Source organism: Naumovozyma castellii, chromosome 1 (genome assembly GCF_000237345.1).
Source record: "Naumovozyma castellii chromosome 1, complete genome".
In the NCBI taxonomy this organism is placed as follows: Eukaryota; Fungi; Ascomycota; class Saccharomycetes; order Saccharomycetales; family Saccharomycetaceae; genus Naumovozyma; species Naumovozyma castellii.
In genome coordinates, this window is record NC_016491.1 from 2893538 (window position 1) to 2917718 (window position 24181).

At 36.8% G+C, this 24181-nt stretch overlaps 11 protein-coding genes across 11 annotated transcripts; 7 read left to right on the forward strand and 4 right to left on the reverse strand.

Annotated features, from left to right (window-relative positions):
• Window positions 1–238: 238 nt before the first annotated feature.
• CSR2 (Csr2p) lies at window positions 239–4165 on the forward strand (the record flags this gene model as incomplete). The annotated part of the gene is made up of 1 exon (XM_003674358.1): window positions 239–4165. The coding sequence occupies one exon, from the start codon at window positions 239–241 to the stop codon at window positions 4163–4165; it is 3927 nt and encodes a 1308-aa protein (XP_003674406.1).
• Window positions 4166–4385: 220 nt separating this feature from the next.
• On the forward strand, window positions 4386–7355 carry NTO1 (Nto1p; the record flags this gene model as incomplete). The annotated part of the gene is made up of 1 exon (XM_003674359.1): window positions 4386–7355. The coding sequence occupies one exon, from the start codon at window positions 4386–4388 to the stop codon at window positions 7353–7355; it is 2970 nt and encodes a 989-aa protein (XP_003674407.1).
• Window positions 7356–8013: 658 nt separating this feature from the next.
• On the reverse strand, window positions 8014–9639 carry HTS1 (histidine--tRNA ligase; the record flags this gene model as incomplete). Its single annotated transcript, XM_003674360.1, has 1 exon — window positions 8014–9639. The coding sequence occupies one exon, from the start codon at window positions 9637–9639 to the stop codon at window positions 8014–8016; it is 1626 nt and encodes a 541-aa protein (XP_003674408.1).
• Window positions 9640–9912: 273 nt separating this feature from the next.
• On the forward strand, window positions 9913–11370 carry ARP7 (Arp7p; the record flags this gene model as incomplete). The annotated part of the gene is made up of 1 exon (XM_003674361.1): window positions 9913–11370. One exon carries the CDS (start codon window positions 9913–9915, stop codon window positions 11368–11370), a length of 1458 nt encoding a protein of 485 aa, XP_003674409.1.
• Window positions 11371–12188: 818 nt separating this feature from the next.
• GLN1 (glutamate--ammonia ligase) lies at window positions 12189–13301 on the forward strand (the record flags this gene model as incomplete). Its single annotated transcript, XM_003674362.1, has 1 exon — window positions 12189–13301. The coding sequence occupies one exon, from the start codon at window positions 12189–12191 to the stop codon at window positions 13299–13301; it is 1113 nt and encodes a 370-aa protein (XP_003674410.1).
• Window positions 13302–13644: 343 nt separating this feature from the next.
• VMA13 (H(+)-transporting V1 sector ATPase subunit H) lies at window positions 13645–15162 on the forward strand (the record flags this gene model as incomplete). Its single annotated transcript, XM_003674363.1, has 1 exon — window positions 13645–15162. One exon carries the CDS (start codon window positions 13645–13647, stop codon window positions 15160–15162), a length of 1518 nt encoding a protein of 505 aa, XP_003674411.1.
• Window positions 15163–16072: 910 nt separating this feature from the next.
• ERV2 (flavin-linked sulfhydryl oxidase) lies at window positions 16073–16723 on the reverse strand (the record flags this gene model as incomplete). The annotated part of the gene is made up of 1 exon (XM_003674364.1): window positions 16073–16723. One exon carries the CDS (start codon window positions 16721–16723, stop codon window positions 16073–16075), a length of 651 nt encoding a protein of 216 aa, XP_003674412.1.
• A 180-nt stretch (window positions 16724–16903) lies between these two features.
• On the forward strand, window positions 16904–18064 carry TIP41 (Tip41p; the record flags this gene model as incomplete). Its single annotated transcript, XM_003674365.1, has 1 exon — window positions 16904–18064. One exon carries the CDS (start codon window positions 16904–16906, stop codon window positions 18062–18064), a length of 1161 nt encoding a protein of 386 aa, XP_003674413.1.
• Window positions 18065–18119: 55 nt separating this feature from the next.
• EMC2 (Emc2p) lies at window positions 18120–19022 on the reverse strand (the record flags this gene model as incomplete). The annotated part of the gene is made up of 1 exon (XM_003674366.1): window positions 18120–19022. The coding sequence occupies one exon, from the start codon at window positions 19020–19022 to the stop codon at window positions 18120–18122; it is 903 nt and encodes a 300-aa protein (XP_003674414.1).
• A 160-nt stretch (window positions 19023–19182) lies between these two features.
• On the forward strand, window positions 19183–20499 carry TIF5 (translation initiation factor eIF5; the record flags this gene model as incomplete). The annotated part of the gene is made up of 1 exon (XM_003674367.1): window positions 19183–20499. One exon carries the CDS (start codon window positions 19183–19185, stop codon window positions 20497–20499), a length of 1317 nt encoding a protein of 438 aa, XP_003674415.1.
• A 291-nt stretch (window positions 20500–20790) lies between these two features.
• Window positions 20791–24030, reverse strand: PUF2 (Puf2p; the record flags this gene model as incomplete). Its single annotated transcript, XM_003674368.1, has 1 exon — window positions 20791–24030. One exon carries the CDS (start codon window positions 24028–24030, stop codon window positions 20791–20793), a length of 3240 nt encoding a protein of 1079 aa, XP_003674416.1.
• Window positions 24031–24181: the final 151 nt, after the last annotated feature.

The window sequence follows — 24181 nt, forward strand, 5'->3', positions numbered from 1 at the left end:
CCATCACAGCAAGGCAATAGGGACCACTGCATACCTCCTTGAACACACTGCTTCTTCCGTAGATGAGGAACCGGCCCTCGATACTGCATCGCTACCATCTCGACAGTCTTCCGATCCCTCCAATCTAATCCAGCTACACATCTAAGGGTCAATACAATTCCGACCCGCACCACCTCAAATATAAAGAACGGCATCCCTCAATTACTCTACATATACATATTCATTATTTCATACACTTATGCCATTAACCGTAAACAATACCAACCAACTACAACAGCATAAACAACAACAACAACAACAAATGCAGGATCAAGATCAAGTGGTAATCTTACCCGAGACTGAGCCCGCTAACGTGCAATTCTTCCCCACTGCTAACGAAATGGTGAAGAACAATACGGAGAATACGTATACAACAACAATGCTAAGAGATAACGATAGATCCGCTAACAATAGAAGAAGAAGATCATCAACCATAAAGAGTGCTCTTTCCTCCATATTATCGGACTCGTCTTCGGCATCTCCTCATTCGCATGTGCCCAAGACTTTGAGTATAAACCCGCCGCCTTCCATTATTATATCGACCAATGAGCCAATTAACAATAATAGCTCGTCCACCATGGAGGGTAATAATTACGTTTATTCTCATGATTATTCTCAAAATACTCATCATTCAAGTACATCAAATTCAAGTGCAAGTAATAGTATTAACCAAAATTCATTTTCATATATTCATCCAGTTTCTGTCTCTGCCTCCAATTCCTTGGCAAATTCATCACTACGAAGAAATACCGTCTCATCCAATGTCATCGGACTAAGGCAACAACAGAATAGAAACTTGTACAGAGATAGTTTCTCAAGAAATAAATCTTCTTCCACCACGTCATTAAGACAATTAATTCCATCTCAATCATCTGCATCGTCTTATTCATTGTCGTCTTCATCTTCTTCATATAACATTCCTCCCTCCGGTGCGAATGCACCTTCTTCTTCCGCTCATTCTGAATCTACTTTGAAAAAGACAACAAATTTAATACCTAAAAATATTCAGTATCAATTCCATCATCAATATGCATCTTTGAGATCTTCATTCTCATCATATTCCATTACGACAAATTCCAAGAAATTCTCTCAACATTTCTTACAAAATTTCTTAAATGAAAGAGGGTTTTTAAATTTAAAGAAAATTTACGATAACAAGAAGGATCCATTACAAATTTCCATAGCATCAAGTGGTGAAACAATCTTCTTACCCACATGTAAGGCATACAGATACCATCATTCACCACCAAGAACACATCCACGTCGTTCTTCACATCATAGTCGCAGAAATCGTCATTCCAATGATGATTTGAACGATGAGGAAATGTACGCTCTAGAGAATGACGCATCGTTCCATGATACAGCCGATTTAACATCAAACTTCTCTGCATCACCTTCAGAATTGGATGACGAAAATAATGACTTGTCATTATACCCATTATGGTCCGCCACAGAAGGTGCAAGACAACATTCTTTACCCAATAATAGTACAGAATCAACTTTACAATTACCACCTGCTTCTCATGCTCACACGAGACATCGTAGTTATCCATCCACCCTACCAACAAACACCAATATGCAAATGCAACACTTCCATATGGATCATACAATGACACCACATAATATCGCTGTCATCATATCTTTGGATGGTTCCACAAATGTCAACTTATCAAACATTATCATTGAATTATCATCTGATTTGAGAATTTTTTGGAATAATAAAGTACCACCAGAAAACGTTAAGAATGAAGAAATTTACAAGAATGGGTCCATTAAATGGGACATCAATTTGAGAAAAAATTTCAACTTATTCATACCATTACATGCCACTTCAGTAGATAACGTTATTATTAATGATGATCAGTTGTTGGAATCCAATAGGAAAATGTATAGGAATTTCCATCAGAAGGATAAAAAATACATAAATGATAAGAATGATTTACAAGATTCACTAATTAAAAAATTATTACAATCTGAAACGGGGGCAACTAACAATAACGATAAGGAATCCATAGATATGGATTTTAGTGATTTAAAGAGTATGAATTCACCAACGACAAATGATCAATTCTTACCCGCGGGTGATTACGTCTTTATATTACCAATATTATTCGTAGAGGATATTCCTGAATCCATATATTTACCATCAGCTAGAATAGACTACATGCTTCGTCTCGTGACAAAATTGACACCAACTCATAATAAATCTCATTCCAAGGAGAAAAAGATAACGGAATCCAAGCCGATCATTAAGAAAATAACAAGTTCTGATGATGTAAATAGTATTGAAAATGAATCAATCTTCAAGGGAGATTTCATAACTTCATCTTCATCTTCATCTTCCTTATCTAACTCAGATAATGCAACTGTGTTCAATAACATCAAGAATAGATTCCGTAGTTTATCATATGCTAGCACAACGGAACCACAATCTTCCATTTATTCAGGTACATCAGAGCGTCGTCGTATTTCCACCAAGAATAATAAAGACAAAGAAGAAGACAAGAGTAAAGACAAGACAAACAAATTCGATAACGATCATGGAGAAATTATTAGTACAGAGTTACCATTAAATATTGTGAGAGCACCACCTTCAGCTTCATTTTCAACAAAGAATAAACCAATCTATATCAATAAAGTTTGGGCAAATTCATTGAGCTATGAAATTTCGTTTACTCAGAAATATGTCCCATTAAATGGTGAATTACCCATTAAGATTAAACTGGTACCATTAGTCAAGAACGTTTCAGTAAAGAGAATTAGAGTATCTATTGTGGAAGATGTCAATTTTTACTCAAAAGATTTGAATCATAGTTTCAACCAATTAGACCCATTAAGTAGTGATCCAAGCAATCCATTTTACAATGAATTTAATGGGAAGAGTAAGAAGGAAAGAAATTTACCCCTATTAGAAATTAGAACAAGAGAAATAGGTGCAAGAGCTTTGAGAGAAGAAATTGTAAGAAACACAGTGAATGATAATTTGCTATCTTATAACACAGTGATGGAAAGTTATACTAAGAACTCAAGCACAATGGAAAGAAAAGTGGGTATTACAGAGCCAATTACTATTAATTCAACATTATCGTTCCCCAAATATTCTACAGTGGATAAGAATGCAGCAAAGGATATTCCTCCTTTTGGCGTAGAACATTATACAACCATATCAAATCCTGAGAAAACAACAAAGAATACAAATGATTCTGCTAATAATCGTGGACGTGGTAACAGTTTTATGTCATTTTTAACAGGGGGCAAAAATAAAGAACCTCAAAGTTCACCTTCCACCACCACCACCACTACCAAGACTAATAAGGATACGGCCAAAAAGGTTATTGATCCAAGATTTCACAAGACTTCATTTCATACAAACGCTAGTGTTCCCGTTGAATGCGACACAATGTTATCTCAAGCTAAGCGTGGATTATATTTGGATAGTGGTCATTGTAATAACATTGTTTGTACCCATAAGTTGGAGATAATGATGAGAGTGAGTAAACCAAGGACTGATAGTAAATCAGGAGAATTAAGACATTTTGAAGTGGTATTAGATACGCCAATCATACTCGTTTCTGATCTATGTAATATGGGGAATATTGAACTACCCACCTACGATATGGCAACATCTGATAGTACAAGTGTCTTCTCACCTCCAACTTTTGAGGAAGCCATTTCAGTACCCGCATCCCCTATGCTAAGCAATTATTCACCATCTATAGACTCGAGGAACACAAGGGACGAATTATCATCTATTCAACTCTTAAATCTATCGCGGTTAAATTCATTATCAGGTCCTTCCAATGCTAATGTGATTAACAACAACAAAAGCAACAACAACATTTTATCTACTCCATTACCTATGTCGACGTCACCCCTATCAGTAGATGTAAGTTCAGAAATTTCATCATATTCAAATGAAAATAGTGCCGCATCAAGTGTGATACCAGAAGATGGTGAATGGTTTAATAATTTAGATGGATTATTAGCAGCATCACCCTCTCCACATCCCCAAACAGATCATTTTGCATCCTCCAACCCATTTAAACAAGGTTACCAAATCGCGGTAAAGAAGGAGGCACCTCCAAGCTATGAATGTGCAGTCTCTGACTGTGATCGTGAATGCTAGCTTTCGCATATAAATTGCATATCAGTCGTATACATACAAATGCCTATACATATATAATGTAAGTCAGTATTATATATTCGAATTTATTTTGGTGTTTATTTTTTCAGGGCGCGTGGAACTTTTTTGGTAATGAATTTGAACTAATAGAAAAATAAACAATGGCCATCGTTCGAAACCTTAAGTGGACCCAAAGTGAACAATCTAACTCTCAAGGTCCCTAATGTCAATGGATACCAGTAGATCTAACAATGAGGGACTGAAATTGAGAGAGGAGAAACATTTCAACGACTTCTACCCAGATCTGAAAGAGGATGTGTCACTTCCTATAATAATAACAAATGAATCAATCACTGATGATCTCATAGAACCAACACCTGTGAGGAAACAACATGTTAAGCAACTGATATATGACGGGCATATTACAGTAGAACCACTTCAAAGTGCTGGTAAAACTGCTGAGTTTCACAAATGCTCCATACCCATCAACAGACTGGATTCGATGAAAGGACGCAACTCTTCTGATATACCTATACTTTTACAACCGTCTTACCATCATAAGAAGATAAAAGATCCTAATGAACAGTTTTCTGGAGAAAAAAGTCCTTATATAACCAAATACCAGCAATGTAAAAGGCCGTTCCTGGAAGAACAATTGAAGACCTTGGCCTCATTACGACGGATCTCATCAAATTTGAAAAATATTCGACCGGAGTATGATATGGATGAACAGGATGAATTGTACAGACAATTTTTGAACGAAACATATCTTTTGAAAAGTCAATTAAAAATATCGCACGAGCTCTTTGAACTGATAATATCTGTCCTCGAAACAGAATGGTTCCACTTAGAGTCACATATTCCAAGATTATCCTACACTGATCCAAACAGCACCATCACTACTAGATTGCAATACGAATTGTATGGCTCAGACGATGGTACATGTGTCTCTACAGATCAACCTTGTGCCATATGTTATGGAACAGAAAGTGATGATACCAATGCCATCGTATTTTGCGAGGGCTGCGACATTGCCGTCCATCAAGAATGTTATGGTATTGTCTTCATTCCGGTTGGTCCTTGGCTGTGTAGAAGATGTCATTTAGCTACCAATTACAAAATTAATTGTTTAGTCTGTCCGAGTGACACAGGTGCATTTAAACAAACCGACACTGGAGTTTGGATTCACAGTATATGCGCCCTTTGGATACCAGAATTATATTTCGCCAATTTACATTATATGGAACCTATTGAAGGTGTAGCAAACATATCAAAATCCCGATGGAAATTAGTCTGCTATATTTGTAAGAGGAAGATGGGTGCATGTATTCAATGTACTCATAGAAACTGCTTTGTCGCCTATCATGTTACGTGTGCCAGACGTGCAGGATTATATCTTAAATGGGATAAAGATTTAACTGTTGGTGCCGTTGCGTCAAATCAAGTCCATCTAGGAAACAAATTACATAGTTTCTGTGATAAACATTCTCCTATAGACCATAATAATCCTGCACAAGGAATATTGAAAGCAAGAAGATTCTTTAATAATAAGAAGAACTCGTATTCAGATGAATCCGCACAGAATTCAATTACACATCATCCAACACCGATAAATGAGCGAAACTGGACAACCACTATCGGTACACCCATTGCACCTCAAAAATTTGCAAACATAATAGACAAAATCCTTCGATTATTTAATATTCAGGAATCTACCATACTCTCCAATAATTTTTGCAAATATTGGTCGATGAAACGAGAGTTCAAAAAAGGGATGCCTTTAATTAATAAACCTGTAATCACGCAATTAAATTCTTTAACCTCAAAGGAAATTGATGAACGAACAAAATTTATAAAAATACTGTTAAACGATTTACAAAGAGTCAAAGTACTAGGTGGGTTAGTTTCAAAAAGGACAGATGCTTCGATTCAGATTGAAAACTCTAAGCATGAAATCAAATCCATTTTACAAGATCCGGAGAAAGCATTTATGAAGATTACAATAATAGACCCAATAACTGAGACGGAGTTTTATAAAAGCTTCAAGAGACTAAATACAACTGAAAGGGGAATTAACTTAATAGATAAATTTGAGAATAATACTTTTCCAGATCTGAAAACTATGAAGGAATCGATGCTTACCTTTTTTCAATCAATTGAAGATGATGATTCAAGCAATAGAGCACTGCGAGTAAGTTCAAGTAAACTAAAAGACCATTTAACTGTCATCTTTGAAAAAGTTGAAGCAGTAGACATAAAAATGTTATTAAATGAAGATTTTATAATAACTGATGACATTTTGAAAACAGAAATTCGACCATGGAAAGGTCCTGTGATAATGGAAAGAGAGCAATTAAGTGATGTTGAGAACTTGGAGGAATCTGATGAAAATACTCTGAGTAATATTCTCTCTGTGGAGGGTACCGATGAGCATAAGGACAACTTTCAACAAGAAATAGAGCAGACACATGTTCCACCGAAAAGAAGGAGGGGAAGACCACCAAAGAAACATATTATTGAGACCTACAAGAGGGGTGAGATTTTGGACTCATCAGAAGTTGGCCAAGAAACATCTAAGCTACGGCTATCAACTCTTCGAGGAAGCAAAGACGAAGGCAAGATGCGCCATCGCACTAAGACCCCAATACAAAGAGGAACTGCTGCTTCACATTTGCAGTCCCCAAAACAGATAACAAAACCTACTCTTAGAGGTAGAAAACCTGGCAGGAAGATCAATATTGATGCAGTTGAATCCCAAACCCAAACATATACAGGTGCTCGTAGAGGAAGGCGACCAAAGCCAAAGATAGGCTCAGATATTAACAACCAGGCATATACTCTTTCAGAACCTCATAAGAATAACGGAGATACTCGTAGAGGAATGAGATCAACTCGAAAGGAAAACTCAAATTTTACAGATCAAGCACAGAGTTCATTGAAACCTCAATCACAAACATACAAGCGTAGTGATAAGGGAAGAAGGCGAAGAGTTTTCTCAACTACAGGTGCCCAAACAGAAAACCCTTCACAATCTCAACTATTAGCATTCAAGGGTGCCAATATGAAAAGGGTATTGAGAAAAAAGACGAGCTCTACTGATAATAATCATCCCATGGGATTATCTTCACCCCGCCCTGTTCGAATCTATAAGGGTGCCCGACGGGGCAGGAAATCAAAGCGAAAATATCCATAATTATTCAGCAGATTTCACTGAATATTGCATATAGAAATAATGTAACACTACTAAAAAATTGACTTTATAACTGTCCATAAACTTTTGTCGTTGAAACATTAAAGTTAAATGGATTTGACATTAAGATTCATGCTGGTTTTTTTCGGTTGCCCTTTAATTAATAATTGTCAAAATCCCAACACTAGTCCTTCTTATTTGACGTCTCATCGGAGAATTGGCCGCAGGGAAAAATTTTGAAGGCCAGACACATCCCACATACTTAACAGAACCAAATATTTGAAAATAGCCAAGGATGAAAATAGGGAAAGGAAGTTAGAAAAAACAGGCAAGCCTAACTACATTGACTCAAGCAGGCTGTTTCTCTCATTTTCAAACTAAGGCAGACAAATGTAAATAAAGATACTCTGAGGTGAAGAACATAAACAAGAAAATATTACCGTTTATTTAACCCGGTCACTGAATCTTGATTAGAAAGTCATTATGACTCAACAAAACATGGACCTCATTACTGTTCATGAATTCTATGTATTAATCTATTACCTTGAGAAAAAAACGTTTATATATTTATTCTTTTTAGTAATTATACATATCTTGCGGTTGATCTAGTTCTTAGAATGCAGTCATTAAAATCAATTATGTTTAGAGTTAGTTGTGTATCTTACAAGCCTCTCAATAAACGAGCAACCTCGTTAATACCATCCTCATGAATTTCTGATAACTTAGTCTTGACCACATCAATAAGATCTTTCTTGTCGATAAGTTCACCATCATCATCAGCAAATTCTGGACCTAATCTCTTTACACGTAATTTACCTTCTAGGTATTCTTCCTTACCTAGAATAACAGCCAATGGACAACCGGCCTTTTCAGCAGCGTCAAATTGTTTTCTAGGGTTAGCCTTAGCCTTATATACATATTCTGCTTCAATACCAGCGTTCCATAATCCCTTAGTAACTTGCATTCTTTCTGGTAAGTAACCGGCCCAATCTTTACCACCACCAAATGCCATAACGAAAACTTGAGTAGCTGTTGGTTTAACTGCAGCAGTCAATTCAGTTCTTTGCTTAATAATGGAAAATAGTCTTTCCACACCGAAGGAAATACCAACACATGGAATCTTCACAGATTTCTTCCCTGATGCTTCAGCAAACATGTTGACCAAATTATCGTAACGACCACCTGCAGCGATGGATCCGACACCAACATACTCAGAGGCGTCTTCATCTTTATCCTTGGCCTTCTTTTTCAATTCAGTGGCATTTTCTGGAGGAGCAGAGGCGGCTGTAACAACTTCGTAAATTAAACCGGTGTAATAGTCAAGACCTCTTGCTAATGATAGATCAAAGGAGATGTACTCATCGATACCGAATGCGCTTGTGTATTGTAACAAAGTAGCAATATCATCCAAACCTTGTTTGGCCAAGTCATTGCCAGTTATTTTTTCATCTTGAGATAAAATGGCATGAACTTCCTTTAAGGAACCGTTCAACTTGACGTATTCACCAATCTTATTGGCAGTTTCTTCAGATTGACCCTTTTCTTCAGTAATTTCCTTCTTAACGACATCCCATGGAGATTTATCCAATTTATCAACTGCAGATGAAATCTTTCTCACATCTTCATCCTTAACACCAGAAATTTGGAAGATCCCGTCCAAAATTTTTCTATGATTCAATTTAATCTTGAAGTCCTTAATACCAAGAGCAGTCAAACCTTCCACAGCGACGGATAAACATTCCGCATCAGGGACCATGGATTCATAAGTACCCGCCACGTCAAAATCACATTGGTAGAATTCTCTCATTCTCCCCTTGGTCATAGCTGGTTGATCTCTTCTATAAACTTTAGCGATATGGTATCTTTTAATATTTTGAATATTATTCATGGCGACGAATCTAGCAAATGGCACGGTCAAATCGTAACGTAACGAGGTCAATTCACCACCTTGATCCTCCAAATTATAGATTAATTTGGAATCTTCACCGTATTTCCCAGCTAGGATTTCACGTAGTTCGAAAACGGGCGTGTCGATGGTGACCCCCCCATGACGTTTGAAAAGGGAAGAAAGAGTGTTGAAGATGGCTTCTCTGATGACCATATCAGAGTCGGCCCAATCCTTGGTCCCCTTTGGAGTCTTCAATGAGACTTGTAGTTTAGACTTTTTTTTGTGAGAAGAATGTTGCTTTGGATGTTCTTGCTTAGCTTCGGACATGATTATCGTTGTCGATATGGGGCGAGTATTAATGAGTCTAGGTAAGAATAATTGCGAAGCTCTCTTGAGCATTCGAGAAGGGGGAAAAGAATATGAAGTAGAATGTATGTGTAGCGACAGTAAGAAGACTATTAAATTTCCTCAGATGAGATTGAGTTTCAATGGAAAAGAAAAATTGGTATTATGGGACTCGAGATGTCAGAAAGTTGCAAATTTTTCATCGCCTTTAACGGCCGCTTACTCTAAGATTTGATATAGTTTCGGGAAAACATTGAAATTTGTTCAAACGACAACAAACAACATCATTGAACAAGTGAAGGCAGAGAGACAAGAGAAAGAGCGGAAATGACCGAAGATAATAACTCGAAGAAGTGCGTAGTGATACAGAATGGTACGAATACCACCCTTGCTGGATTTAACAACGTGGATCTCCCTCAATGCGTGATTCCCACTGTTTACATTCAAGATAATTCCACACAGAAGAAGATATTTGGTAATTTTGAATTGTTGGACATTGCAAGTTCTAGATCTAACGATGATGCCGGTCGTTATGAAGTGTTCACGATTTTTGATCGTAATGGGTTACCATACAATTGGGATGCGTTGAAGGAGCAATGGGAATATATTTATCGCGAAGTTTTGAAATGTAACAGTGATGAATATCCTCTTGTTATTACGATCCCCTCCGCAAATAAGGATGTGGATGAAATTATTCTGAAGAAATATTTTGAGCTGGCGTTTGAAACGTTCAATGTCCCCGTTTTACAAATTATCATTGAACCTTTAGCCGTAGCGTTATCCTTGGGTAAGAGTTCATCATTAGTGGTTAATCTGGGAGCATCTGGTTGTAATGTGACGCCTATTGTGGATGGTACAGTTATTAAGCATGCTGTTATGAAATCTAAATATGGTGGTGATTTTCTCGATTTCCAAATTGTGAATATTTTGCAAGAGAAGGGGAAACTGGAGTCCGGAAACACGAAAGATTCCGTGGATATTTGGTTTGATGCTAACACATGGATTAAAGAGTTTAAATCGACGATGTTACAAGTGACAGACAAGCCGTTACAGGATGTGAAGAGATATTACCAGGATCAAACGGATATGTATATTAAACAACATGAAGAGATACAACAATATAATAGTACGGTGAAGGATACGTCGAATGCTAGTGCCATTGCCGCAGCAAGTGCGGCCAATAAGACAGCGATTGATACCATCAAGAATAACAATCCGATGAGACAAAAGAAACATTTCTTGGTGAAACCATTAAATAAGACGATTACATTAGAAGCTGAAGATTGTTATGAACTTTCAGAATATTTGTTTCAACCGAAATTAGCATCAGAAAATTTCTTAATTGAAGATGGGTTAGGTGAAATTATAGCTAAGTCTGTCAAGAAGGCTGCGGCCACTGTAAGTTCCATTGGTACCAGCATTGATGGTGGTAATATGGGACCTTCTATGACATCTATGCATAAATCTGGGAATAGTGGTAGCATACAGGGGAACGCGACTGGAGGAGCCACTACGATCAAACCTGAACAGGTATATTCTAAACTATTAAGTAACGTTGTTATTACTGGTTCGTGTTCGTTAATTGATGGTATGGAACAACGTATACTGAAGGAGTTATCTATCAGATTCCCACAGTACAAATTGACGACGTATGCCAACCAGAACGTAATGGACCGAAAGTTTCAAGGATGGTTGGGCGCGATGACGATGTCCAACTTACCGTCGTGGGAGTTGGGAAAATGGTACTCGAAGCAAGAGTACGAATTGGAGAGAGCGGACGAGTGAGTACGTAGATTCGTAACTAAGTAAACAATGTACACGGTGTACTCCGATCCGATTTATTGAGCACGTAAGCATACAGATGGAGAAGTCAGCTATGCAAGTTGGTGACTCTCCTGTCATATCTCCCTCCAACTATTGTCCCTGATAGTAAACAAACAATGACTAGATGATTCAAGCTAGCCGTACGATGCGATGGAATACATGCAATCTGGGAGTGACTGACTCTTTGTTTACACTTCCCTGGCGCGCACATTGAAGAGCGCGGGTGCGGCGCTAACGCGGCAATTTCCCGAAACGGAAAACAGAGAGCCGGCGCCTTTCAAAGGGCGCGATCACCGCTGACGAATGTGTACGCTCGTGACGGCTAACCGCCCGGCAACCCGCCATTGCGCTATTTTCCACCCGAAAACGTGGCTCAAAACGTCTGATATATCCCTATCGCTATCGCAAAAAGCAATTCATGACAACTTTCCCTGTAAACAAACAAACAAACATACAACTATGTGCACTACTACTTTACTCCATGGACTCACGGACATCTATGGCTCTATTATTAGCCAGCTAGACGGATAGATGGATATTCGATGCTTATTTGTATATATATAACAACATCGCTGCACTGGAAAATTTTGCATCGACATTAGAATATTCTTTCCTTGTCACCTTTTTATTTTTTGTACTCACTCACTTGAAGATTAATACTATATTAAGCATTCTCCCTCCCTCACTCCAAGGAAATACATCAAGTGGTAGATAGATTTTTGTCCCTCAAGATAAATTACAAAACAACAATAATAGCACATCAATTAATATAACCAGAAATGACTGACGTTAGCATTGAAAAGACTCAAATTTTACAAAAATATCTAGACCTAGATCAAAGAGGTGTTATAATCGCTGAATACGTCTGGGTGGACGGTACCGGCCACTTGCGTTCCAAGGGTAGAACTTTAAAGAAGAAGATCACTTCTGTGGATCAACTACCAGAATGGAACTTTGATGGTTCTTCCACCAACCAAGCTCCAGGTTACGATTCTGATATCTATTTGAAGCCTGTTGCTTTCTACCCAGATCCTTTCAGAAGAGGTGACAACGTTGTTGTCTTGGCCGCTTGTTACAACAATGACGGTACTCCAAACAAGTTCAACCATAGACATGAAGCCGCTAAACTATTTAACGCTCACAAGGATGAAGAAATTTGGTTCGGTCTAGAACAAGAATATACTTTGTTCGATATGTACGATGACGTTTACGGATGGCCAAAGGGTGGGTTCCCAGCTCCACAAGGTCCTTACTACTGTGGTGTCGGTGCCGGTAAAGTGTACGCAAGAGATGTCATTGAAGCTCATTACAGAGCTTGTCTTTATGCTGGTATTGAATTATCCGGTATTAACGCTGAAGTTATGCCTTCTCAATGGGAATTCCAAGTCGGTCCATGTACCGGTATTGAAATGGGTGATCAATTATGGATGGCTAGATATTTCCTACATAGAGTGGCTGAAGAATTCGGTGTTAAGATTTCTTTCCATCCAAAACCATTGAAGGGTGACTGGAATGGTGCTGGTTGTCATACTAATGTTTCCACTAAGAAGATGAGAGCTCCAGGTGGTATGAAATACATTGAACAAGCCATTGAAGCTTTGTCTAAGAGACACGCTGAACATATTAAATTGTACGGTGCTGATAACGAACAAAGATTGACTGGTAGACATGAAACAGCTTCCATGACTGCCTTCTCATCAGGTGTTGCTAACAGAGGTGCTTCTATTAGAATTCCAAGATCTGTCGCCAAGGAAGGTTACGGGTACTTTGAAGATCGTAGACCTGCTTCTAACATTGATCCATATTTAGTTACTGGTATCATGTGTGAAACCGTTTGTGGTGCCATTGAAAACGCTGATATGAGCAAAGAATTCGAAAGAGAATCCTCATAAATGCAAAAGCAAACTAAAAAAATTTAAATTTAGTCTAATAATGTAATAATGTCCCTCCTCCCCCCTCCAAGCTAAACTAAAGTTATTTATTTATTCATTTATTTATTTTATGTAAATTCTATAATATAAACAAACCAAACAGTTCATGAGTAATTAAAATATTGTCTTTATCTTGCTTCTTAATTTGGTAGTTAAGATAGATAGATTACCCGAATATGCATTAAAATTTCAATTTCGGAATAATTCCTTAATTGTTGCAACCTTCCTTTCTTGCAAAAAAGTTGCAACAGGTTCAACCAACAATCGATTTAATCCAAGCCAGCAAGCAATCAAGCAATCAGGCATGACTATGGATGCTAAGACCAACAACACAACAATCTTACTAGATAGTACGCATTTCAATGAAATTCGTGGAGCCATTCGTTCGCGCACGGTTGCCTGGGATGCCCTTGCCCGTTCAGGTGAAATAAGTGAATTGGATGCCTCCGTTGCTAAGAAACTGGAGACAATCCTCATCAAGGAGAATGCTCCGGATGGTGTTGCTGAGAATTTAATCATTGATGAAAGTGTTGTTCTGCCCTTGATTCATTTGATGGCACATGCGATGGAGAATGATAGTGAGTCTAAATTTGAGATTTTGAAATCTGTTCAGAATTTATTTGTGGAATTGTTCTGTTCTGCATCGTTTTGTGATGGGACGATTGAATTCTTTGTGCAGAACCCTGATCAATTGGATGCTTTGTTTAAGGTTTCTTTGGTGGGGGATGTGCAGACTGTTTTGATTAGTGCTTTCAATTTAGTGACTTTATTGATTCAACCTGAATTGATTGAGAAGAAGAAGGTGTCCAATATTAAGATGGTGGATGAATTGTTGGGGAATAAAGATTTCATGGGGATCTTGAAGGGGTATGAAAGGACTGATACATGTTATGTTTGTATTCGATTGATTCAAGAATTAATGGGTGTGAAACAATATAGATCCACTATTTGGTCACACGAGGCAGATATCGTGCCCGTTTTGTTTATTATCCTAAAGAGAGCCATCAATGATTCCAATTCGATGAATAATAATAATAGTAGTAGTAATAATAACGGTCATAGTCCTAGACTTGTTGCTACGAGTTCCAATAATTTAGGGATTCAAATTCAATATTATTCATTATTATTGATATGGTTAATGACATTTAATTCCACATGGGCCAATGAATTTGTCAATAAATATTTGAGTGATTTTTTAAATTTACTAAAATTGGTTAAGATTACCATTAAGGAGAAAATTTCCAGATTATCCATTTCCATCATATTACAATGTTGTTCCACAAACGTCAAGGGTCATAAATCGATTATTAAGAATTTAATCTTGTTAGGTAATGGTATTCCTACTTTACAATCGTTAAGTGAACGTAAGTACTCGGATGAAGAATTACGTGAAGATATTATTACATTGAAGGAGTTATTAGAGGAGGAATATCAAGAGTTGACATCATTTGATGAATATGTGGCTGAATTAGATTCTAAATTACTATGTTGGTCTCCACCACATATTGATAATGGATTTTGGTCAGATAATATTGATTCATTCAAAGAGAATGGTTGGAAATTGTTTAAGAAGCTGGTTAATCTCTTGATTGAAATCAGTGCAGATCATGAAGATTTAAACACGAGACAAAACAAATTAATATTACAAGTGGTGTTGAATGATATTACGCACGTGATTGAGTTACTACCTGAGAGTGTGGATGTATTGAACAAGATGAACGGGAAAGTGGTCATTATGGAATTGTTGAACCATTCCGATTCGCGAGTGAAGTTTGAGGCGCTCAAGGCGACACAAGCGATGATCGGGTACACGTTGCGATAGCTAAATAGAGAATATTTGTAATAGAATAGAGTATAATAGAATAATAGAGAAAGGAATAGAGACCGATTACGTAAAGTTCCGTTTGTCCGAGAGAGAAGAAACGGGCATCCCACGTCACGTTACACGGAACGGAATGGAATTTCAGAAAAGTGCAAAGAGGGTCATCCACTCGCTCGTTTCTCTCAGACGGTTTCTGAGCATTTGTCTGCGCCCTTCCATCTTTGTCATCTTCTTGCTCTCTTTCGACAGAGGAATCTTTTTTGGTCACGATGGATGATGATGATGATGATGAGGATGGTGATGCTGATACATCGATGGATAAAGACGATAGGCTCAGCACATACGTAATGGCCTCTGTGCTAACATCTATATAAACACACAACATCTCACATCTACATCTACACTCTCACTCTACTCTCATCCTTTCTTCTATCTCTTGCTATCTACTCACTCATACAACAAACACTACTACACACAAACAACAAACAATGCAAGCTAACAACAATATCAAGTTCTTACCCCTACTGCAACCAGAACAGGACTCTCAACCATTCATCATCCCAAACTTGAGTCCAGTGACTCCTCCTGCCTCGAGGAAAAACTCAGACGCTAATGAGCCACCAGTATTCGCTAAGGGGGCCCAATATTCTCTAGAAGAAGCTGCTGCTGTCGCCGCTACTCCAGTCGATGCTGAGCAAGTAAGGAAAAACTCACTAACTTTACTGTAGTGTGAACATGCTGTAATATATACATAAACCGAGCATACTGCATCTTTTAAGATATTCATTACATCGCATCACACATAACCGACAATCTCAGCAAATATTCTTACCCTTAAAAAAAAAAAGTTTATACATGTATAAATAAAAATTGTATATTATAATATAATACAATATAAAATACAAAAGTTTTATCCAAGTTGTTTATCCTCCTTTTCTATAGTCACTTTATTAATGCGAAGATCGTCTCCATTCTTATTCTCACCTTCTTGATCCATCTCTAAACTATTCTTATAATCTTCTCTATCATCATCATCTCCGGTCAATGCAACATGTTTATCTATTTCAAATCCACAATCATATTCTTGCAAAATGATAGAACAATCATATAAACTCTTCCCAATATCTTCATTTATGGAATTATGAATATGGCACCCCCAGAGAGAAACGGCTGTTCGACTGGAGGTTTGCATCGGTATAGATCGTATCTTTTCTTGATATTTTAACTTATAATCCACGTAAGGATACAATTCTCCAAATAATTCAATCAGTTGAATTAATTTATCTCGATCTTCATCACGAGGCTCATCGGGAAATCTAGCTAACATAGTATGAAAATGTTTCCATGATGCACGTCCTAAACCCCTCTTGTATGCATAATCTTCCTCTTCAATGACTGCTGCCTCTTCTTCAACCTCAGCCTCTTCAACAACTTCTTTTATATGACTTAATGAGTCCGATGACACTGAATACTCAAAATTACTCAAATATACCCATAATCCTATCACAACAGAGATACAACATAATCGTAACAATATTCGACTAAACCTATTACCATTCATACCCCCTTTTCCTTTCCCTTCTTCAGTAACTTATCATCTTTTTCAAACAATATTTCCATAATTTTATTTTTCAACTGCAAATTTCAGATTCACAACTCAACTTTAAACTCCTCTCTCCTACACAATGACCAATATATATAAAACTAATAATAACACAGTACTAATACCAATCATAAAAGCATGTCCCAACCATCATCAAACAACTCATCACTAAATGATTCAGCAAACCAAAAACTTTCAAAAAAACCAATCTCCATTAATAATACAAACGTAACAAGACTTCATGGCATCAATACCATCGAAATTAACGCTGCAAGACAAATGCATTCAAGAACAATAAGTGCAAGAATTCCTACCACCACCACAACAAGACCAAACAACCAAACATCACCACCAACTTTCCAACCTCCAAGATCAATAACAACAACTACAACAACCACAACAAAAACATCCATAAGATCCACTCACAAATGCAATAACCCAAATAATCCACATTGTCCTAATTGTGAATCCATAATAATCCCTGCACCAGTCGCTAGGATGCCCATTCTCGATACTCCCTCGATAACGATCCACGACACATGGCGCATCACATCACAAAAGGGAACCATATTAAATTCACAACAGATTGACGATTGGGTTCAAAATAAATTGAAATTTAATACTTTGCCCGAAATGATCTTTGGTGAGAATTATGTCAAGCTGGAAAATTTAAAAAATGGTTGGGAATTACAATTTAATGCCCTGGATTCATTAAAGGGTGTCGCCTTGAATGATTCAGGAATTAGAGTCGCTTACTCTGAGAAATGGAAAAAGTCAAAGAGAATCGATCATCAGAGGGATCAAGTGGATCAAGAATCTAAGGATTTTGATTGGACTTATACCACAGCGTATAGGGGAACAGAGACCAAAACAACGGGGGAAGGTCGTGGATTGGAAAGAGATGATGAGTTACAATTACCCATGGACAAATTATCAAGAATGGATAAGATCTTGTATTTTGATGATATGGTGTTGTTTGAAGATGAGTTGGCAGATAATGGGATCTCCATATTAAATGTCAAGATCAGAGTCATGAAGGAAAGATTACTCTTGTTGAGTAGATTTTATTTGAGAGTGGATGACGTCTTGTGTAGAATTTATGACACAAGGGTGTATGTGGAATTTAAGGAAAATAAAGTAATGAGAGAATTTAAACAGTTCGAAGATGATTATAATAATATATTGAACAAATATAAACCGATAAACTCAAGAGACCCAAAGTCTTTATTGAGAGATAGTAATTGGGTCGCTGAAAATATCCCATTGGTTCATAGAGAATGCGAATCCGTACAATTTTAATCTTAATAGAAATTCATACATATATAACGTTATAAATTTATACGTCTTCTCTCCCCTAGGCATATACTTTCTCGAGCAGATACTTGGCGGTTATTTGATCCTTAGCATTAGATACAGTGCTGATCTCTTGTAACTTCCTCTTAGCCAGTAACGCTATCTTCACATGCTTGGGTCCAAGCTCTTGGCTTGTTATCGCAACCATCGACCAACCTTTCAAATAAAGGCCACTCAGTTCTATACTTCTTAATGCATTGTTCATCGATTTCTGAACAATTTCCTTACGGAGTTCCACCTTGGCCTTGGAACTGTGTGACATGCTCTTTGCCTTATAATAAAGCGATTCTGCCAATTGTGCAAATGCAACGTAATTAAATGGCATAATACAGAGAATCTCTTCAAAGCAATATATCGCACGATCAAAATCTTTTAAATTCATATAAATTTCACCTAGCATCCACCATAATTCAGGTTCTAATGGGAACTTCTCAGTCAATTCAACCAATTGTTTCAAAGTAACCGTTTTGTTCTTACTATTGTCATGAACCATCTTTATCGATATTAACTTTTTCATAATCATCACATAACTGGTAGTATCAGACGAATACTCCAATTCTTTCTTCAGTAGATTCTCTAAATATGTAATGGCAGCAGTATCATTCTCATTAATTTGTAAAAGAGTGGCATGCATCACTTGCAATTTGGGTGAATTATTTCCAAACCTATCCCTTAATGTATTAAATAAAACTTGCGCCTTCACATCTTTACTCATAAATACTGAAAGATAAAATAGCATCTCCATTAGTGAGAATTGATTTGCCTCGGAAAGAGAAGAATCATTGGCACCCAAGTACACTTTTAAATCCATGTATAATTCAACTAATTGTTCGGGCTCTTCCTGGGTGTATTCTTTGGTCACCATTATGGTCAATAACCTCTCTCTTTCACAATCCTTATTCATTTCTTTCTTTAATTAGTTTTACCTTATGTTCTTCGATCACCACTCACTCCAACTTGGCTCTATCCATCAATTGACCTCTTCTTTGCAGTTATCAATTCATGTATTGATTTCGCTATACTATAAATCGCGTCAAACGACATGGAAAATTTTTTAGTGGGAAATGCAATCGTCAACCCAATATGATGATCTTGAACTACTATTGATAAATCTGAAGGAAGATATCAACTTCATATTGCATATATTATACCAAGAACGAGCAACCAAGATGTCCATCAATATTTGCAGAGACAACCATGATCCATTCTACCGTTATAAGATGCCTCCCATTCAGGCCAAAGTGGAAGGTAGAGGTAACGGTATCAAGACTGCTCTACTAAACGTTGCTGATGTAGCACGCGCATTGAATAGACCAACTCCATACCTGGTTAAATATTTCGGGTTTGAGTTAGGTGCTCAAACTTCCATTTCCGTGGAAAAGGATCGTTATTTAGTTAATGGTGTTCATGAACCTGCCAAATTACAAGATGTATTGGATGGATTCATTAATAAGTTTGTTCTTTGTGGGTCTTGTAAGAATCCTGAAACTGAAATTATTGTTACAAAGAATGACGATTTAGTAAGAGATTGTAAGGCATGTGGTAAGAGAACTCCAATGGATTTGAGACATAAATTATCTTCATTCATTTTGAAGAATCCACCTGAATCAATGAACACGGGGAAAAAGAAGAAAGCCGCTACAGCATCTGCCAATGTCCGTGGTGGTGGTGTTTCTATTAGTGATATTGCTCAAGGTAAATCTGCCACAGCCAACGATAGTGGTGAAAATGTTGCGTTAGCCGACGAAGATGATGATGAATTATCTCGTCAAATTAATGCTGCTGCATCTTCATTGGGAGAAATTGAAGTCAAAGATGATGAATGGGCTGTTGATATGTCTGAAGAAGCTATTAGAAGACGTGCTAAGGAGCTTGCTGTTGAAACTGTCCCTGAACTAACCAAATTAGACGAATTTGGTGAATGGATTATAAAAGAAGCTGGAGATGATTTGGAAAACTTGCCAAGCGACGTGGAATTATATAAGAAGGCTGCTGATTTGGATGTGTTAAGTGATCCAAAGATAGCATGTGTTCTGGCACAAACTTTATTTGACGAAAATATAGTAGAAGAAATCGTGGGTCATTCTGCCTTTTTCACTAAAGTGTTTGTCACCCCTGAATATGAAAAGCATTTCTTAGGAGGTATTGAAAGATTCCTTGGTTTACAACATAAAGAGTTAATCCCACAACTTCCAAAAATATTGGTCCAACTGTATAATAATGATATCATATCTGAAGAAGAAATCATGAGATTTGGTACCAAGAGTTCAAAGAAATTCGTTCCAAAGGAAGTTTCCAAGAAGGTTCGTAGAGCCGCCAAACCATTTATTACTTGGTTGCAAAATGCTGAATCTGATGAAGAGGAATCCGATGAAGAGTAAAAGAAAGACCAAATAAAAAATTCATGAAATGTATATTTAATTTTAGTAATAGTAGTCATTTTTTGTGTACTGTATATAGATAATATTGTTAGTACATTATAATGTTCCAAAGCTATGTATTTACTCTATTTAGCATGGAAAGTCATAAACTTCATTAATTATTATATTTTTACTTATTATTTCATTTTAAAATTAACTATTAAATATGCAAACTTGATATGAGTATGCAATTGCTGGTTTTTCTATCATAAACATTAAAAGGATTAGCTCATTTATAGGATTCTATTTTCATTAGTAGTATCCAAACATGCTATACCTTGTACCATTTGTTCCTGTAGTGCTATTACTTGTAGTTCTGTTTAGGGTTGAAGGAACATTTGGTACTGGTAAATTAGATGCATTTACTGCATTTGGGATTTCAAAAGTGTTCCCAAAATTATTATTGTTGTTAAAATTGTTTGTATCATTTAGTGGCATCTGATAAACTCCATTATACCCTTTACCGCCAAAATTCAGTCCTGGAATATTATTTGTAGTAGTACCTTGATAATAACCCTGAGGTGGTATACCACCATTGTGGGGCATCGTATTAGAGTTATATGGGTTTAATATGTTCTGGCTACCGTTGTCACCATTATACGAGTTCAAAATTGGTTGAGACGTTGGAGGTTGTCCCTGAGATAATATACTATTTCCACTTCTAATACTAGATATTGATCCGGTTCTGATATTACCTGCATGATCCATTACCTGACTAAAAGATTTGTGTGCTCTGGTTTGGTAACCTTGGTGGTTCATTGGAATCAACCCAACTTCTTCCATTAAACGACGATGTTGATGCGTTGGGTTGATTTCCAATAGTAAGTCATGAACTTGCCTAATAATATGGTGCTTAGCATTACCGTCAAAGACTCTGGAGATTAGTGTTTTGTATACAAAATTTGGGCCATAGTTTGAATCATTCAACAATTCTATTAGGATTGATGGTGATTCATGTATTCCGTTATTATCTACTTTACCAAAAACAGTCTCCAGTATAAGATTCTTAGCACTATCTGATCCTCTGTAATTCAATAATTTCAATACGGTTAATGAACCAAGTTTATGACAGCATAGACTCTTAAGATGCGGAATTAGCTTTTGAGTTAATATGACATGTTTATTTGGTAAGGGGCTTGTGTCTAATAGCCAACTAATCAATAAAGTACCATTATCATCAACAGCTAAATATTCTCCATACAATATAATCATAGTACTTATTACCAGAGATTGTTCTTGTGTAATTACATCCTGAGTCTCTAAGCAGGCTCTAATGGCTCTAGCACCATATCGATTTTGAGCAATAGTCCAAAAATTATCAATTATGTTTTCAAAGATGAATGTGTTCCAGGGAAATCCAAATTTCAATACACATTGAATCACATAATTACCAAATTGATCATTGAATAGTGGAGTACAATAATCTTGAATTCCATCTGTAATTATTTGCATTTTTCTCGGAGTTTGTGCCATCTTGATCATTTTTTGACAAACCCAAGTACCATTCTTATGCACCCCTATTGAACATAAGTACTTAGCTGTTTTTTGTAATATAATCTCTCTAATTATGTCTGATGAATTATCATACAATTTTTGAATAATTGTATTCCCTAAGTAATCTGAACTTAATTCAGGAATTTCATCAAGCATTGTGATGGCAAGTTGCTCAATTTCAATTGTAGTTAAGGAATTGGAATCAATGTTTTTCCTTATTTCCCGTAATCTTGGAGTATCAAATTCTCTATTTAATAATGGGGTTGGTAATGGTCCATAATTGTTCGGATCAGATGTCCGTGTTTTGCTTTCGAGAGCGTTCATAAGTATGTGGTTAACTTGGACTTGGTCGTAATCCACGTTGAATGAACTAATTATTTGCTGAAATAACATTTGATTATCCTTGAATGGTGGTGGAGGTAAATGGAATGGACATTTTTCTTTCTCAGTAGCTTTGATATGCATAGCTGAATGATTCCCATTTGTAGTCATGTGCATGGGATGAGATTGGCCTCTTGTTTGGGTGGGAAATCCAGAAAGTTGAAGAACATTCCCTTGTGGAATAAATCCATGGGAATTATTGTTATTCATGTTATACAGTTGCTCTTGTAATAACGAATGAGGGGCATTGTCAGATGTCTGTGCAATGGGAAAAGAATTCGTGACAGGAGGTAACTGTGGCTGTTGTTGTACATATCCAGGCAAAATTTTAGCGAATGCTAGGATGGTGGGAACACCAGCACCAGAAAGATCTCTCCCTTGTAAATTTTCCATGGTATGTATAGCAGCTTCTATTGAATTAAATTCCACTAAGGCCAAAGGAAACTCTAGACCACCCAAGATCCTTGAAGATATCACATGTCCAAACTTGGAACACAAACTAGCCAAAGATGCACTTGTTATAGGTGCAGGAACCATTGGTTGAGCTTGTAAGGAATGTTGTGGTACTGGAAATATGTTTGTAAATAAGATCGTGTTTGTAGGTCCTAAATTTCCTACTCTATTAGCTGATGGAACTGCTGGACTTGCAGAAACCCAGTTAAGAGACATTGGGTCAACGTTATCAAGTAACAAGGTGACATCTTGCTGCTGCTGAATAGGAACGAAAGTTGTATTAGCTCTACGACGTTCATTATTTTGTAGCTTTGGGCCATCAAACATATGATAATTAATTGACTGAGCTCTTCGTTTCACATCCAGATTCCCTGTTGTATTTGTTATATTATTTTCATCATAACCAATATTTTTATTCAAACTTGAGTGACTGCTATCAATCAATTCATTTGTCATAGATCTAATTAAGGTGCCCAGATTTGAATTTGGTCCATCTGCTTCGGTATTTTCAGTAGCTAATAAGTTGGAGGTGGCAGGATCAGTAACAGGCCAAAGGAATGTATTATTACCAGGGATTGAGGACATATCGGATATTTGTGATGAAAGAGTGTTTTCTCTTTGCCTCAATCCTGGTATCATAGAAAGATTATTAAATTGACGCTGTGTTTGCGGGGATGTACCTTCTAGATCTAACATATATTTGGTGGAACCATCAATATTGAACATAGTATTAGTAGTATTTTTTTCAACCGTTGATCTAAAATCAACACTTCCATTATCAACAAAGCTTCCTTGTACCGTAGACGCTTCAACCTTCTTATTAAATATACTTGTGTGCGTTTTATTTGCAATATTTGTATTGGACTCGGAACTACTATTACTGGATGAATATGGATCATTTTCTTTACTCTTCTCATTTTTCTTTGAATGGTGTAACTTTGCACTTAGGGAAGGTAATATATTACCTATAGTAGTAGAAAACTTACCAGCTTTGGTTCTATAAGATCCTAACTTCTGTGTTGACCTTTGTGCTACCGTATAATTGGTTGATTCATCAGCAGTTGTCGCCGAATTCAATGTTTCAGGATTCATTGTTGGTAGTTCGTTTGTCTTCTTATAATTCTTGTCATGCGTATTAATAGTGTCTGTAGTAGTATCACCCATTATAAACTCAAGTGGTTGTATCTGGACGAAAAATTGAAAATATTGATGTACGATTAAAGACTCTTTCTTTCTAAGTATAGTTTAAAAAAATAAATCAGTCTAGATCATATTATTTCATGTACTCGAATAATTCAAGTAATGGGGAGATCAG